This window comes from Lepisosteus platostomus, chromosome 14 (genome assembly GCF_059453375.1).
Source record: "Lepisosteus platostomus isolate fLepPlt1 chromosome 14, fLepPlt1.hap1, whole genome shotgun sequence".
Classification (NCBI taxonomy): domain Eukaryota; kingdom Metazoa; phylum Chordata; class Actinopteri; order Semionotiformes; family Lepisosteidae; genus Lepisosteus; species Lepisosteus platostomus.
In genome coordinates this window covers 37341545-37358932 of record NC_142624.1, presented here as the reverse complement: position 1 = coordinate 37358932, position 17388 = coordinate 37341545, and the positions used below count along the sequence as shown (strand labels likewise).

Below are 17388 nucleotides of genomic sequence, written 5' to 3'. Positions count from 1 at the left end.
GAATATAAACGCACTGTACCAAAACACTTATATCCATGTTTTTAATTATATATTTTGTAATAACATTTTTCTGACAATGTGAGTGTAAATCAAATATTTTAATACAGTTAGCTGTCCAGATCAGGTTTTCCATACTTCAATAATGTCAATCTGTAGGATTGTGTAAGACTAGTGGTTCAGACCTGAAGATACAGTACTCAAGAAAGATTAGCTCAGCACAATTAACATCACAGTGTAGGAGTTTATTGATGTAAAAAAACAGCATAGTGTTTAAACTGTGATGGAGTTTTAAGACAACTCTAGACAGAAGAATGTTTTTGTTAAATCCTCATTTTGAAATTCTCCTTTGGGATACATCTCCCAGTATCCTCTTCAGGAGTCTCAAACACTGATGCTGGAGAGCTCCAAACCAATTATTCTTAAAGGTCACCCTATGTCACCTGTTATTTTAAAGATTTAATCAAGCAAATAATGTTTTTTGTTTTTTTTTCAGGGGTTTACTGATGCTTGAGGGCTGAAGGATATTCTGAATTTGGTTCCAAATGATCTCTGAATTACTTTATTGATTGCACCACCTATTTAATTGATCATAGCTAAATTAGATCCAGGCTTGTAGAAATTGATGAATAACAGGCTACCTCTAAAGCCAGGTGGATAGGGGGCTCTCCAGGACCAAGATTCAAAACCCCTGCTTTAGAACCTAGCAGATCTCTGCTGGATATAAGATTAACGTGCATCACAGGTCAAATTTGAATTTCATTAATAAAGTGCTTCCTTACATTGGTGTCTTGTCTATTAAAGAATGAGAGATGCTGGCAATACGTACCTATGTTTCACTCCCCAAAGCACATCAATCACCTAACATTTATGTATCTTTAGCATTCAAATTTTAAAAAGCAAAGAAAAAAAATGGTATACTTATATGGGAAAATAAAACAAAACCATAGTACAGTAGCCCGCATTATAAACATCTTTCACATACTAAGACATTTCAAGAACATCAGAAGTTTAAACAAAAACAACCAAAAAGAAGCTGCTATATCATTTTGAAAAGCACAGAAGAACTGGAGTGATTTTGGAAGCACATCAGGCCACCATTAATTTATTTTAGCTAGGTGTTTTTTTATTCCAAACTGCCTGCACAAAACTGGAATTCCTTTTCTATTGCATGAAGTACCTCGTAGTGAAACCATGTAGATACATGCCCTTCGTGATCTGCAGGAGAGTTCTACCACTACAGAATGGCCATTTAAAAGAAATAGTCAGGGGCGATCCTATTTTTAAGAAACTGAGGGCTGTGATAATATGATAAATATGTACTGCAGATCTACAGCAGGGTCCTCATTGTACATTAAACACCTCACTAATTTCGGTCAGCCTACTTAACATGTTTAACTTTGACATTCTTGCAGAATAATAAAATAATGACGAAAAAGGCCACATTCTCCCAGATCTCAAACTGGCGGTCAGGCAACATTTATTCTACACCAAAATCTGAGCGTTTTAAATTAGAGTAACAAAAAAGGCAGCATACAGGACAAATTTAACATTCACAGGGTCGTCATTATCATAAACTCTACCCTGGGTTGACCAAGGCAGCTGCAGACACATCACAGAAGATCCAGCTTGCCCATTATTCACCAGGCAAGTAGTAAAGCTGTAACAGGCTGCTGAATTACTGCTTCTCCTGAAACTGGAAAGAAAACAAAGATAAATTAAATAAAAAGAACGTTGACTTCTGGAACCCGAGCTGTTATGAAAAAGGGTACTGGCACAAGACCCGCTCAGACTTCTGTTGAAGACTTAACTCCTCTTATGCCATTTTTTTGGGGGATTCTTGTATTAAGCTCTCCACTCCCTTGCACAGACATAAGTGAAGACAGGCACGCCTCTGGCATGCAGGAATTTGCTGCCTTTGGAGACTGGCAGTTCCCAAGATCATACCATGGAGCATTTGTGTCAGCATCGGGTTATACTGTTCTTGTATCTTTCAGTATGGATTTTATATGACCCTCACAACAGGGGTCAAAGCCTGGGTTTTGCATTTCAACCGTTATTGCCCACCCACCCACCCCCCCTGACATGAGAAAAAAAATAGTGTATGATTCCAATACTTTTGTCACCTATATACATTCAAATACACACAGGTGCTCCTTCCCATATATTAATGTACAAAATATAGAATCTCAAATATTTGCTAGAATTTGTTTTTTTTGGAGTCGAAATACAAAATGGCAAAAATACAAAAGAAGCTTTTCTCGGGCTTCCTCTCTTATTGTCTTTTAAAGTGTCTGCAGTTTACACATCAGGAGAAAAATGTAAACTCGTCAATCTATAAACACACAAAGATCAACTGAGGACTCATGAAGTTTTGCAGTGCCGTGGTTCTTTGCTTCACGGGTACAGACTCTGTCTTAGCATTGTGCTGAAGACAATACCACTTCATGATATAGACAGAGGAAGGCACAGCCTCATCTGTTTATATATTTGTGTATATATATATAGATGAAAACTGAAAGTCAGTTTTAGTCAACAACCAGCATCTTCATGCAGATTTCTGTTGAGCGGTTTGGATCCTTCATCACAGAAAGTGGGAGAAACACTGATGCCACTTATCTGCACCCCACCCTTTCACAATGGTCCTTCCACATGATCCCAGCAGGCCGAGGGGTATTGATTTCTTCTCCGTTTGCAACATTTAATAAGCAAATGCGCTGAGAGCATTTTTTTTTTCAATTGGCATTTTCTGGGTCTCTTTGCGGCAGGTCTGTCAGAATTCTTTGGTCTCTGCAGGTCGCCTGCCTCTCCAGGAGAGGGTGAGGCAGACCTCGTCCTGGCCTCCCTAGGGTGGTATGAAAACGCGCAGGGTGCTCAGCGGGGCTGCGTCCTTCATGTGGGTCTTCATCAGGATTCCAGCTCGCCAGAGGTCCCCATCGCAAGGCCTCCTTCGTGCCTGCAACTTAACAGTCTTCCCACGCAACATTAACACCACGCACACTTCTGGGACTCCTGAAGCTGTTAACTGCTCGGTGGTCCTCCATTCAAGAAATAGGTCATCATCTCTCCCTTGCCCTTGACCTTCACCACCCCTCGGCACTCCAGCGAGTACTTGTGAGCGGTCAGGACCTGGTACATGTCTGTGGTCACCTGTCGGGAGAGACGCAATGCTGGAGTGAATCGTCCAACGCCGGGCAGTGACGTGGAACGGAAAGGTTTTGAGCGGCACAGTGACAGCTTGCTTTCCAGAGGGAACAGAAAGCAAATGCCTATCACAAATCATACTTGTCATTTGCATGCAAACGAAAAAGACGCTAACATGCGAGGCGCACCTGTTGCAGGCCTGTTTAAAAGTGAAAGTAAACGTGCCAAGAAAACTCTGTTGACCAAACTATGAAAAGATTTCTTGAAGTGTTTGTAGCAATCAACACCAATAGTACCGTACATCTTGGTAAAGTAAACCACAAAAACCTATGGGGTAGTTTCTGTATTTGCTGCTTGGAATAACAAGGTCACTTACCTGTATTCTTTCAGGGACCCCAGTGCTATCCATTCGACTGGCTACATTCACCGTATTTCCCCAGATGTCGTACTGGGGCTTTCGAGCTCCAATAACACCAGCCACAACTGGGCCGATATTCAGACCTGAAACACGAGGAACATTACAGCGATGATGTTGTGAAGTCTACGGGTGCCAGCCATGTGGTCAAGGTGCAGGCTTGTGACCTTCTCCGTGCTTGGTCTAGAACAGATTCTGCTGATGTCATGAACTTGAAGTTGAACAGCTCGAGCACTGAGGTCTCTCCAGAGTGTAACAAGAAATTAAACAGATTATTTCTTCCGTCCTCTTAAGGGAAGAGAGGAGGGTCACTTAGTGCCCATTAATCCTCAGTCTCCTGCGCGAATTCTACTTACTTTCTGGGAAGTGCAGAGAATTGGAATCCTTGCTTCATCAAGGATAGGAGAAGTGCACAAATTTATTTACAGTAACACCCATCCCACAAAATAGAGCGGAGAGAAGAAACTCCAGGATAATAAACTCAGGATTAAGGGAAAGGAAAGTGCCAAGAAGCATATGACAGAATGAAGTTCCATTACTTTCTCTGTCCCACTACCAACCGTTTCACAGTCTATATAGTGTATCTTGTAAGCAGATGACTGATTGAGCAGTGTCCAGTTGTTGCTTGCTCATCAGGAAACCACACAATTACGTTACATTTAATATAATGCTGGGAATCACCATCCATTCATTTTCTAACTTCTTCTTCCAATTCAGGGGAGCCAGAGCCTAACCTGGCAAGTAACAGGCACGAGGCAGGATACGCCCTGGATGGTACGCCAGTCCATTGCAGGGCAGATACAGACACAAACACAGACATGCATGCACTCACACCAGTGCCAGTTTCTTTTGCTGGGAACATATTGCTGTCTAAAAGAAAAATCTCAGTTATGGGATTTCTTACAAGAAAATGGGTTAGTAGAATTAAAGTAGAACAGTTTAAAGGGTCAGTTATTCTGGTAATGACAGGCGTTGTGTTTCAGTTAATAAACAACCAACACAGCTTCCCACCTGCCCCCAGCAGCTCAGGCAGAAACATCTTAATTCAGCAACGTGTGCCTGGCAAAAACTGCATTTGAAATAAGATTCATTAAAGGACAATGTGAAATTGGGAAAAAGACAGTGGTCAGCCCTCTTACCAATCTTCATTTGGAAGTTGTTGAAGGAGTGCTCGTTAATGTACTTCATCTGGTCCATTAGCCTCATGGCATAGTCCGCCAGCGCTTTGATGTGTGTCTTCCCGGCTTTGTCGTAGGTGGAGTCGTTGAGGCCTGAAGCAGCCATGTATGTGCTGCCAATAGTCTTAATTTTCTCCAGTTGGCGGAACTGGTCCTCACTGATAATCTGACAGGAAGACAGAAGAAGAGCACTTCAGCACTTTCCCTGAGGAGTGGGCAGCATGACCTGCCTAAAGGTGAGAAACGGGAGCAACTGGCAGTTTTCTTACAGACTACATGACTTCAATTAGTAGGAACTGGAGGGCCTGGTTGTGTGTAGAGAGGGGTTTGCAAAGATAAATTCTTGATCAAAACTAAAGGATGCTCTCGGGAGCCTCATAAGGCTAACAGGACGAAGCACATGTTTTGTCTTGATCTAGATACATCTTAAAAACTGAAACAGCTACTAAGTAGTTAATTTATTCTAACCGACAGTTTGTCGGTATGTATTCTTCGGGTGTATCCTCACAAGCCCAGCAGTAGAAAAGTAGAAGAAACAGCCATTCGAAGGCCTCTTTGTCTGTAATGTTTGAGAGCTCGGAGGGCGCAGAGGCAGTGGGCCAGACAGGGGCCGGGGACTCTCTTGCCTCGTCGAAGTCGGCGATGATCTCGTTCAGCAGTCGCAGGCACTCCACGCCCTCGTTGTTGGCCTCCAGCTCCACGTAGAACTCGGAGAAGTTGCTGATGGAGGCGAACATGACGGCCACGCACTCGCAGGACTGGTAGTAGAGCTCGTCGTTGCGCCTCTCCCGGGCCAGGAAGTGGGCGGCCACGTCTTTGGGCAGGATGTTGTGCAGCAGCCTCCGGTTGTAGGCCTGCAGCTCCTCCATCTCCTCCTTCTCCTCTGTGGCCTGGGAGGAAAGGGTTAACCCTGCTTCAGCAGCCAGAATGCACCCTCAATCCAACAGCTCTACACTGTAGCGTTCTGTGTTCAGAACATTTTTTTTTTCATTTTTAATACAGCATTATATACAGTACTTGATTAAAAAAACTCCCATTTTGTCTTCCTGCTAGATTTTTATTTTGTTTTCACGAACATGAGCTTTCTTTTTTATTCTTTCACTTAAACGACAAAGAAAAAAGTAGGGGGTTTTAATATGAGCCCTGCAAGCAACAACTGTATTACTACACAGACTTTCTCGCTACACAGCTGTAGTCATCACAGGGATTTACTCCTCAGCTCTCTACCTGTCATGATTCACAGTACCTGCAACTTCCAGAGGAAGTCGAGTCGCGCTGTGGACTCCACCTGCTGGGCATGGAGGTACAGTGCAAGGACAAACACTGTGATCACCACAGGAGTCATTATTTTCAGTGGCACCTTAGAGTCAATCATGGAACTGCAACAAAAAAACACCTTCCTTTAACAAACTCAAGGACACCAGAAACACGAGGAGAACTGAAATATTCTCTATCCTTCTGACTCTTACCATGTTCCATTGGTGTCACTCCTGAAAGAAAAACAGAAACCAATGAGACTTTCATGCATCTTCCAAAAGAAACCCAATGGTTAAATCTTAGCTTCAGATTGTAACCTTATGGTATTTACTTTGCTAAATATCATCCAATTATCCTTATTAAAATAAAAGAAAAATCTTTTACAAGGCACATCTTGCCAAGAAACCAGCCATCCATGGAAAGAAAAGGCATCTGTTACAATGTCAATGAATTAAAAAGTTGCATAATTACACTCAACATCTTTGCATACCACTGGGTAGAACGTGCTCTTCCCATTTGACTGAAATTGTGAGCCAAACTATTCTCCCTCCCCCATCTGACTGCCAATTAAAAGAGGCCGCACACAACAAAGTCAAGGAGTACAATTCTCCCACAGTACTTGCACAGCTATGTAATAAGCGTATACTTTTACACACCCTTCCTTTGAAAGAACCTGTACCCTGTTGCTGTCCAGCATTACCAATACAGATGTGTGTGTGTGCGTGAGATCAATCTTGGGCTTGTTGCTGTGTTTCAGTCAAATCTTACAATGTTCCTACATCAATGAATTACAGTACCTCAGGTTAATCCAAACCATTTAAGCTTTTCATATAATTCTTTTGACCTGAGCTGAGGACACTGTTCCCATGATTGTGACTGCCTGAATGCTGAGGACAGGACTTACAAGGCATTCGCTGTCACCAGTAAGTCCACATTGTCAAAGAGGTTCACCTCAGGGACCTCAACGATGATTACATACAGCAACTCGATAAAGACCATGAGGATGAGTTTGCCAATACTACTGATCTGCAGGAACACAGAGCAGGCTAGAAGGCTCAGCAACACGCAGGCTGTAAAATACTGCAGAAGAAAGAGGGAGAGGGGGCAGGTTAGACCAATACACACACAGTGTACAACACAGTTGATTCATTGTTTAAGTCTGACACTTTTTCCTATTCCTTTTAGCTTACACATCCATATCACCTACTACAGCACAGAGGACCTTATCACCACCCTAGGGCATGAGTTTGGAAATTCTGATACAGACGAAAGAGCGCCACCGACTGGTCCACCAACACCACTTACAGCAACAGCCTAGTTAAGTTTAGAGGTCTCCCATCCCAGTACTAACCTGGCCCTGCCTCACTTAGCTTCTGACATCCGAGCAGACCAGGCTACAACGTAATGACATTGAAGGTTTATTAGCTTATCACTCATCTGTTTTCTAATATCTTCATCAGATTCAGGTTTGCTGGGGAAGCCGCAGCCTAATTCCACCAGAAATGGGCGCAAGTCAGGATTCACCCTGAACGGGACACCTGTCCATTGCAGGGCAGACAGGCACAAATACGAACACGCTCACATCAGGCGCAATTTTCCCAGAAGCCAATTAACCTGCCAGTATGTATTTGGACTTTTTGGAGGACACCCATGCAAACATGGGGAGAACATACAAACTCCACGCAGACAGCACCCCAAGAGCTGAACCCAGAGCCCCAGCACTGCAAGGCAGCAGTGCTGATTGCTACACCACTGCGCCACCCAGCTTTTATCATAATCTCCTAAAACTGTTTTGCTTGCAACCGGGACAAATTGTAAAACATTGACACATTTCAAACTGGTTCAATGGCCCCTTTCAATGGCATGAACCTGTAAGACTGACGTCTACTTAAGGAGGGGCACAGAAAGACATACCTCTGGGAAACTACAGTTAGGCGACACACTCCCACAGAAGCCCTCGACAGTGTAAAGGGTGTAGTTGAAGCTGGAGCTGTAGACATGACATGCATTCACACTGCTGGGCTCAATGTTAAACTCCCTCCCCACACATGCCTGGATGTCCTTAGTGCTGCAGGTGAACTGAAAGACAAAAAAGGAGCATGGGGAGGCAGCACAGGACAGGGCATCAGGTAAGAGCTACTGCAGCCTTCGTCAAAATAAATACTGTTGACTGAAGCACAGGCCAGGCTGTTTTGGTATGTGGATGTGGCATGTGTTTGTGGATACTGCATTTTTAAATAGATGTGCAGTCATGTCAAAAAACTTTCAGACCTTGTGCAAATCATGTGGGTTTCTCATTTAATGAAGTTGAATTTGTGTGTCTCAGAGTTATTGTTCGCCAGTTCTGGAACAGTTTCTGATTTTTGTTTTTGCAAGGAGGTTGAAAACTTTATTTGCACCATACGAGAAAAACTGAACAAATAAAACACCTGTGCCTGAGTGGCACATGGTCAACACAGAAGAGTCTGCAAAACGATAATCATACAGAATCAGCTAACACAGTGTATTCATTGTTTAAGCTTGAGACTCTTTCTGATTACCATTCAAGCTTAAATCTACTGCACAACCTTGGTTTCACATCACATCCATCACAACTTCAATAGCACAGAGGACTGTCACCAGATTGGGGTGGCGGGTTGGAAATTCCAATCCAGAGGGAAGAGCATCAACTTCTGGTCCACTAATACTACAGATACAGTACATACAACTTTTGAGATCTCCCAACCCACTACTAAACAGAACCAGCCTGGCTTAGCTTCTGCGATCTGACAAAAACAGGCTATGAGGTAGTAATGCTGTTGTCAAAAGTATGACTAGCCATCAAAATCAATTTCCTAACTTTCCTAAGGTGCTTCTAGAGTAGAGTAGTAGCACAACAGACCAGTAGCATCCTGCTGTAATGTATAGTTTTGTGACAAAAATTAAAACAAAATCCCTTGTATTGGAGACATCACATTCAAACTTCTGCAAGCCATTTAGCTCCCAACATGTATCCTGTAAGTGTGGAGGTGTGTGGAAAAAAACAACAACTTAGGGATTCAAGTAAGCAACCCACTATGTTGATAAAGGCTGAGAGAAAGACCAGGATGATTGTGAAAACTCCAACAAGCGTGCTGTTGATTCTGGACTGAACAATCTTCTTGGAGAGAGTTTGCAAAGGCACTGGAAACAGCTGTGGACACAAACAGAGCAATGTTAGAATAGTGTCTGCCTTTACTGGCAGTCACCAGAAATTTCACAGACAGATCTTGAACTACAGTGCTGGGAAAGAATCAGTCTTTTTGCACCTTGTTTTATATACACAGTAATCTCATTTATCCAGTTGCGACTGTTATCCAGTATAATTATTACCTGTCAATGTTGACTTAAGAAAAAATGGGCCTGATCAGAAAATCTCTCATCACTTCTCCCTACTGCAGGGATTTAGTTTTCATTGCGAAAGACATACACATCATTCAGGCTGTGGCGATTATTTTTTATGTGAATAGCTCACACAGTACCACGCCCTCTTACTCAATTATTTGAAATAATATTGTCTAACCATATAAATGCAACATCGATACTGTTTTTCCCTACAGTAAAAAAAAAGGTTACAGTTTGTTAGGCAGGTGAAGCAGTGAACAGAACACAAATCACTTAAAACTTTCAGATATAGCCAGCAGAGCTAGTTTGTGTTGCATGGTCACTACAAGAGAAGATTTATGGACACCTTTCTGTCACTGACACCATGAGTTTGTTTGATGATATAGCTAAAACACAGAGAAAAAAGACAGATGCCCTCTAAAGGTGCCCTTTCCTCCTGATACAATCCAAGTTCATTAATATCGAGTGCTGAACGTGCTGGACTGTGGCTAAGCACTCTTTAGCTGATCTGTAATACTCACTCTGTTGGTCTGCAGAAGTGATTTCTGCTCAGGGCAAAAGTCTCCAAAACAGATTTGTTATAATCAGCCTCATGTATAGCTGATAGAGAGCTGACCAAGAGCATGAGACCGAAGTGAAAGGAATGAATTAGACACGCAAGTGGAATTGACAGCATTGCATCGTGGACTTGTGGGGTTATGAATCAAGGATAAACTGTAAATGAGCCATTTAAAAAAGCCCTGTACAGTATTCGACAGGAAGAGAGTTGAAAGACGATGGATGCACGATGAGGAAAACAGAGCAGTGAAGAGGCAATTAAAACCTGAGGCATGTGACATCTGAAGAAAATCAAACTGTCTGGACAACAGCAAATTAAAAAAACAGCATCACTCACAGGATAATTTGACTCGCTGTTCTCCTGTTGGTTAGCTCAAAGCAAAAATGAGTAAAAAGCAGTAGTAATAATGCTCTCATTTAACACTGGGTTGCAGCTAAACTGCAGGCTTGGCCAATGATGGAAATCAAGCTGAAATGAATGTGCTGTCAGGAAACTACAGAAGAGTAAATTAGGAAGCTAAGTGGCACCTGCTGGTGAAAGAGCAACATCTCAAGCCCTAGTACAGCTCTGCTCCTGTCATCCTGTGTGAACTTTCAACCTCTGTGTCTTGAAGATATAACATTAGGGTCTACACAGCTCCTCAGCTCGACACATGCTTAATTAAAGCCTCTTGAAACAGAACCAGACACCTGTTGGTTTATCAAGTATGAAAATGTTTCTGTCATTGTCTTTTCACTTAAGTCAGAGTACCAAAATGAGTTGTAAAACCAATTAAGTAGAAATAAAATGTTTAGGTCATAGAAGATGGTGTGACTTCTCTGGCTTTTTGCCGACATTCAATAATCAGGTCAGACACTGCTTTTCCAGGTTCACACTGACTTACTGACTTGGAAAATTATGTAGTTTTAAATAATTACCAGTCAATCGATGATATGCAACAAAAGTAGCTGCCTTTTTTCTCCCTCTACAGATTGCATTAAATTAAAAATGTGTTTTTTATATTATTAAGTGGGATTCACCCTTGGTTCTTGCCTGAATTTGAGCAAACTAGCATAGAAGAAAAGTCTCTAAAATCCAGGTTTAATTCTCCAGCGTTAATGACTCATTTTTCAACTTAGAAAGACAGAACAGTCTGGAAGCAGAGCAGCAGAGCAGCAGGACTTTCTGGGATGCCACGTGTAATGTCTGGCTCTACAGTCTCCACCAGGAGTCACAGACACAAGAACACACAGGACTGGCAGGGCAGTGGACCTTTCCACTTTCCCACTTCCAGTTCAGCACACTAGGCTGCCCTTTGAAGTAGTTTCACTTCCACCGAGCTCCTCTGCATGCAGGCTGAGAAAGGAAAACAACAGAAATGCCAAAACACATGAAGCCATGCACTCAACAGCGCGCCATGATTAAACACCTGGACAGGGATGAAATGGCATTGGTTTCCGACTCCTTTGTTTTTTAGCTCAGTCACTTGGCCTGCAAGTTGCTAGAAGATGCGGTGGAGTAGGGGCAAGATCACAGAACCGGGAGGGAAATCACAACCACATCCAGCCCGGTCCCTAGAGGGTCTTTCGAACTTGAAAAACACTCAAAACGTGTTGTACTGCACCTGCCTTTGTGACTCACATGGGCGTCCCTTGATCAGCACGCTGCTAACACTGTCACACTGCTCCTTGGACAAAACTGAATCAAAAGGCAGCCTTGGCCCAAACACAGCGGAGTATCTGTCCATGTTGTTTTCACGTTGCAGAGCTGCAGGGACAGCCTGCAACTAGCTCACGTTCTGCCATTAGGATAATTGAAAAAACTGAGACGAATACCTCCTGATATTGATCTGTACAACTGAAATGAATCCCCCTGTATCTGGCCTCCCCGCTGATCTGTGGAGCAGGGAATGATGCTGGGCTTACAGATAACCTACCCCAAAGCAGGAGTACACCGCCGAGACAAACATCACTGCCAGGAGGAGCAGCAGGCAGGTCACATAAAAGCCGATCATCAGCGACGAGCTGAGGGGTGGACAGATGAAAATGGTGAGAGGAGAGGGCTGGTATTCTTGAGGCAACTGAAATACCATTAGGGTCGCAGCATGAGCCAGCCAACAATTAAATCATAGGATATTCCACTGCTCTTATTAATTAGTGTGTTAATAAACATCTAATCAATCATGAGCTTGTTTCATGCAGCATTATTTGACCTACGAGAGATCACATGCATCTTGATTCCAGACTGCTGCTGTGGACTTTCCTGTGATGACAACAACAAAATTAGCTTTGCCCCATCTAACGACCCACTGGGTTTCATACTGTTTTGAACCAACCACAACGCAGACCCAGCCACAGACTAAGTTCAGCTGCTGAGCCGCCTGCAAAGCTGTGAATTGAATGGATGGGTTGCCAGAAATTTTCTTGAACGGGCAGCAGGAGAACCGATATACAAGCCATGGATTGACGCTTGTATCTCCCACTGCATTCATTTTTGTCTGCTTTTAAAATTAAAACAGTACCATCTATGAATGGTATATAATAGCTGTATTATCAGGTTCTCTTCAGAGTCTGTTAATTGCAACGAAAACATAACTTGTGAGACCGTTAAGGCGCACTGCAGAGAAAACACACTAATCCAGCCCAGATGGGATGAATGTAAAAGACCTAAGAAATATTTGGTACACCTCTTAAATCGGGAATTACTCGTTAAAATGGAGAAAAAAAAAGAATTCTGACATGTTGGCTATGTGGTGGTGTACAGTACGTTCTACTTTTCCCTTTCTTTTGTTGTTAAGACAAAATAAAGAACACCTTGAATATGCGAGTGATTTTCAGAAGCAGGGCTCCACTCACCGCGGCACAATAACGATCTGTATGAAGCAGATGAAAAGGAAGACGAGAGAAACACAAGCCACATATGCCCCAAATCTGTCATCCACCTGCTTGGAATACTGCCAAAGGAAAGGAAACAGAGAGGAGAGCATGCCAGTGTTATTGCAAACTCATTCCGCACTTGACACAAGATAGAACTATATGAGCATTAAAGGGGCTCCTTAATGTTCATTGTGAATTATTCCAGACCTCACAACTGCTGACAGTACCATCCATCCAGCCAGAGATTTTGTGACAGTTTTATCAGAGCTTGAATGCTTATGGATTTCACATTATTAACAGGGACTAAGTAAGCTCTTAAGACTCTCTAGTTTGGTAACAATGACCTTCATGTCCTCAAAGTGAAGAAAAAATCCATCTGCTGTGAAAAGGAAGAGCATTTCTAAAACCTGAGGTACAACACATGCAGCAGCCCGCCCAAAAAAACTGATACCAGAGGTTAATAAATAATTGTTTTCTTATAATGAGAGGTTTTAAGTCAATGGATGAAAAACACTTCAGAACTCACCCCTATCCTATCTTGTAAAGGTTCTCCCACTGATATTATGTTTGAAAAGCTGAATTGTGCTCATACAGTACATGACCAGATGCCATAAATGCCTGTTAGTAAACAGTGCAGCGTTTCCCAGTCTGAAGAGCTCATTGGCTGCTTGCTGTGCCCATTTTATGGGAGAAGGTCAAACCCTCTCGCACCCTTCTACATAGGCCTTCATAGGAATATCTTGACGTCAGAGCACCCACTCACACATTTTCTCTTCCATCCCTGTCTCACTGGTGAGTAACGCCAATGACACAATTAATCTAATCCAATCATTTACCGCGCATCTCTTAGCATTTGGCCAAACTACTGAAATACCCTTAGCGAATATTTGCAAAAGAATTTGAAAATACAAACGTTTTGGTAGGCTATTAACATGCTCTTTACGGTGTAAGTACCAGTTTGTTCAAGACAGTGTGTAGTGCATATAGATAGATAGATACTTTATTGATCCCGTGAGGGAAATTGCAGAAATTAGGATTATGAAAATATGGATTCAGAAATTAGGGTTTACTCTAAATACATAATGAATCCAGACACCAAAACCCACAAGATTTGAAACAGCACAACTAAAGGCGTTTTAAAAGATAACCCGACTTCAAAGGTGAAAAAGTTAGTCTTGTTTTCGAAAAGGCAGAGCGCGGGTCTGCCTAGAACAATGTCCTGCCTCTTGGCCAGTATCACTGTAATTGAAGTTTACCGCCTTGACGATGACGATGCGAGTTCTGAATCCTTTTGTTCGGGAATGACAAAAACCACATGAATCAGACCTGGCAACACTGACTACCTGAGGTTCGCAACAGCCCTTAAGGCTGCTTCTACCTTTTTCTCCAGATCTGGCTCCCGGAAGGTCAACAGGAACTTCTTCACGTGCTCCGAGCGCAGTCGGTCAATACTCCTCGCATCAATGGCACGGCCCAGGAACTCGTCCACCTCATCTTCTGGATTCATGTTTTCCTGGGTATTTCTGAAAATGAAATGCCTAGATAACACAAGACGTGACGTTTTTTTTAAACCAATGTGGTAACTCTCAGTCGATTCAGGCTGTGTCTTTATTCAATCGGGTGCTTCATCAATTGCGGTGTGCCGCTGTCATCGACAAACACTGACAGGTTTATGTCTGATTTTATGTATCAGCCAGGGAAATGATTCACTACGGCAGCCAAGCAGAATTAGTCTGATGCTACCTTTTTTGAAAATGAGGAATTCTCAAGGACTGAATTAGGAGTGCGAACAAAGGTTTGTGCTATTCTTAGAGAGCAATCAGTGTGCATATTTGCTTCCTTTTGAAAAAAAAAAAAGAATGGTAAGCATAGTCTGCTTTTAGTTTTTGCAGATGTTAATTTTATCAAAATTATCCTGAGCTGAAAGCACGATTGCTCACCAATACTGAATGTTCTCGTTATTTACAAAAGGAACACAGACATGAGTCCATGGCTACGTGACACATAGAAATGCGTTCAAATTCAAATTGACGAATTACAGCTAAGATGTAAAATCGCAGCTCTGACTGACTGATACACGCTCAGAAAATAACCCCAAAATACATGAAGACAGTAGGGTCTCGACATGACATTGGCCAACTCGCTCATTCACAATCCGGGCTGGCCGATGGGGTTCTGCACAGGAGAGGAGTAGGGTGGGGTGACACTGAGCCAAAGGCTGTTAACCGCAGTTTCCACATGAACTGCGCCACAGCTAGTGAGAGCCTCCCCACTACCCACTACCCACTACCCAGCAGCCCCAGCTCGGCCTGGTCCCGTTGTTAAACTGGAACTAGCAGTGCCGGGCCGGTGCTGGCTGTGAGGGCACTGACATCCCGGAGACGACCTGACAGGCTCACCGGCGGTTTCATTGCCCCCTTTCACTCCAGTAGAGTACTAGTCACAGAGGCGGGGGGAGAAAATGCAGACACTCACTGGACCCGGAGGATGGATTCAAGCTGTTTATTTTAGCTGATTACTATGCGTTTGTGATCCCTGTTGTTTTTTGTTTCGTTGATCAATGTTATTTTCATTTCATCTTAAAACCAATGCATTTAGGCTTTAATGATCACGTAAAGGAGGGTTACTCATGTCTTTTAACCAAACATACTATATGCAGTAGTACGTCACGCGACAGCATGGGGGTGGGCTTCGTTATATGCGAATCAGGCTATTTGCGACAGCTCTTTGCACTGAACCCTCACAAATGTCGAGACCCTACTGCAGTTGGTTAAGGAGGTTATAGTCCACTTTACAGATGAAAGAGGACTATGTAAGGTACCTCTGGTCAACCATTCTTTAATAATTGCATAGCAATGTAATTATTTTAATAAACAATTATTAATGGATACAATGATTGGCGAATCATGCAAATTTCCATATTGACATTTGGGCTTCCTGATGTTCCTGATGAGCCTTTTGATTTAAAACAGTAATTATTTACAATCAAATGACTGATCTCATGAATGGGTTTAGTAAGCGTTTTATTAACACTAAAATATTTTTTTTTCTACTTCATTTCTACTTCATCTACTTCTACTTCATTTTTTAAAAAGCACACATGCTTAAACATGCACTTTTTCAGCAGGATTTGGCAATGTTGTATCAGTATCCAGCTTTACAAATCTAAAAGCTTATATATGGAGACATTGTATCTTATTCTCTGCACATTTCTGGCCTTTGTGGTTAGATTTTTAATTCTATGATCTAACACTATGAAATCCTTTGCAAAAGCAACAAGGGAAATCTTAGTTACTGCTTTTTAAGTAAGACTACTTTAAACCAAGGGGTTGAACAATGCTGCTTTTTCCCTGCAGGATAGTATAGCTGCACAGCTATTGTATTTGTATTTCTTTGATCAGATCTCACTAGAAATGGCCCAGAGGTTTTGCTTGGAGGTAGCAGTCCAAGTTTCAATCGCATTCAGGGGAGCAAAGATCTTCAATTTCCCACGTACCAAACTGAATACCAAGACATCTAAGAACTCGTCTCGTATTTACAGAAATCAGGTCGTAAAAGCAGATAGCAAAAGCAAAGATTGCTTGTGTTTCAAATGCTCTTTTTTTATATTTTTCCTTTTTATTAGATTTTTATTTTTTTTCTGTTCACATTCATAAGGCCAGAAACCCTTCTGATGCCAAACATCTATACTGGCTATATACTTATTTTTAAACATGCTAAAGCTAAAAAGTGCATCGATTGACACAATCTCATGCAGCCCTCATCCAATCTCATGCAGCCCTCATCCAATCTCATGCAGCCCAAATTCCAAACTAGCAGCCTCATACTACTACACTATTGCTACACTATAAGCTTACACTAGAAAGATACCATCACTCCAGCCACATTTCAATTTCACCCGATGGAGGAAGGACTGTAACTGTGAGATTAGCCATTTTCTTATACACCATGTGCATATTGCTGGCCACGATACACAGCACATTTGGCAATTCAGTTAATGTGCATAATCTCCACAGACCTTTTTCAGCCCATATAGGGGATGACAAGTTCTAATTGATTAGCAGCCATTAGCCTTCAGCATAATTCACATGTGAAACGGAGTGTATTTTACTCACTTGTCCTTGGGATCCTCAAAGCCCTGCAAACAGAGAGAACAAATGCAATCAGTGGTGAAGAGAGAGGGACCTTGACTCCCTCAACCAAAAGACAAAGCACCATGTATGGGATTTTAGTATCTCTATTCACAGTTCAGTTATGTAGTCTTGGCATGAAACAGAAGTCACCTGCTCTGCTTATCATAAATCACTTAAAAGCATCTATTAAGTCTTCCCAAAATCAATGAAGGAAAAAAAGGGGCGGAGCGGTGGCTCTGTGGCTCAGGATCTGCGCCTGTGCCGGTTCAAATCCCGCGGCCGGCAGTGGAATCCTACTCCATTGGGCCCCTGAGCACGGCTTCAGGGGTGCTGTACAACGGCGGACCCTACGCTCTGACTCCAGGCTCTCTCCCTGTCTGTGTGTCTCATGGAGAGCAGGCTGGGGCATGTGAAAAGATAATTCCTAATGCAAGAAATTGTAAAGGGTTAATAAAGTGATGCCGTTGTTTGTTGTTGTTAAAGGGAG

At 42.5% G+C, this 17388-nt stretch overlaps 1 protein-coding gene across 2 annotated transcripts in view; it reads right to left on the bottom strand.

Moving 5' to 3' along the window:
* Positions 1–221: 221 nt before the first annotated feature.
* adcy5 (adenylate cyclase 5) overlaps positions 222–17388 on the bottom strand; it is a 94692-nt gene continuing 77525 nt past the window's right edge. The window contains exons 9-21 of one of the 2 annotated variants that reach the window (XM_088606110.1): positions 16884–16906; positions 14147–14291; positions 12748–12845; positions 11829–11916; positions 9047–9163; positions 7906–8070; positions 6896–7071; positions 6204–6224; positions 5981–6113; positions 5361–5624; positions 4696–4900; positions 3518–3642; positions 222–3147 (exon numbers count right to left, since the gene is read on the bottom strand). In XM_088606110.1, coding sequence (XP_088462236.1) covers positions 3019–3147; positions 3518–3642; positions 4696–4900; positions 5361–5624; positions 5981–6113; positions 6204–6224; positions 6896–7071; positions 7906–8070; positions 9047–9163; positions 11829–11916; positions 12748–12845; positions 14147–14291; positions 16884–16906 — 1689 coding nt within the window. In that variant the 3' untranslated portion in view covers positions 222–3018. Of the gene's footprint in view, positions 3148–3517; positions 3643–4695; positions 4901–5360; positions 5625–5980; positions 6114–6203; positions 6225–6895; positions 7072–7905; positions 8071–9046; positions 9164–11828; positions 11917–12747; positions 12846–14146; positions 14307–16883; positions 16907–17388 lie in introns of both variants that reach the window. The other variant, XM_088606109.1, reaches the window with a different exon arrangement.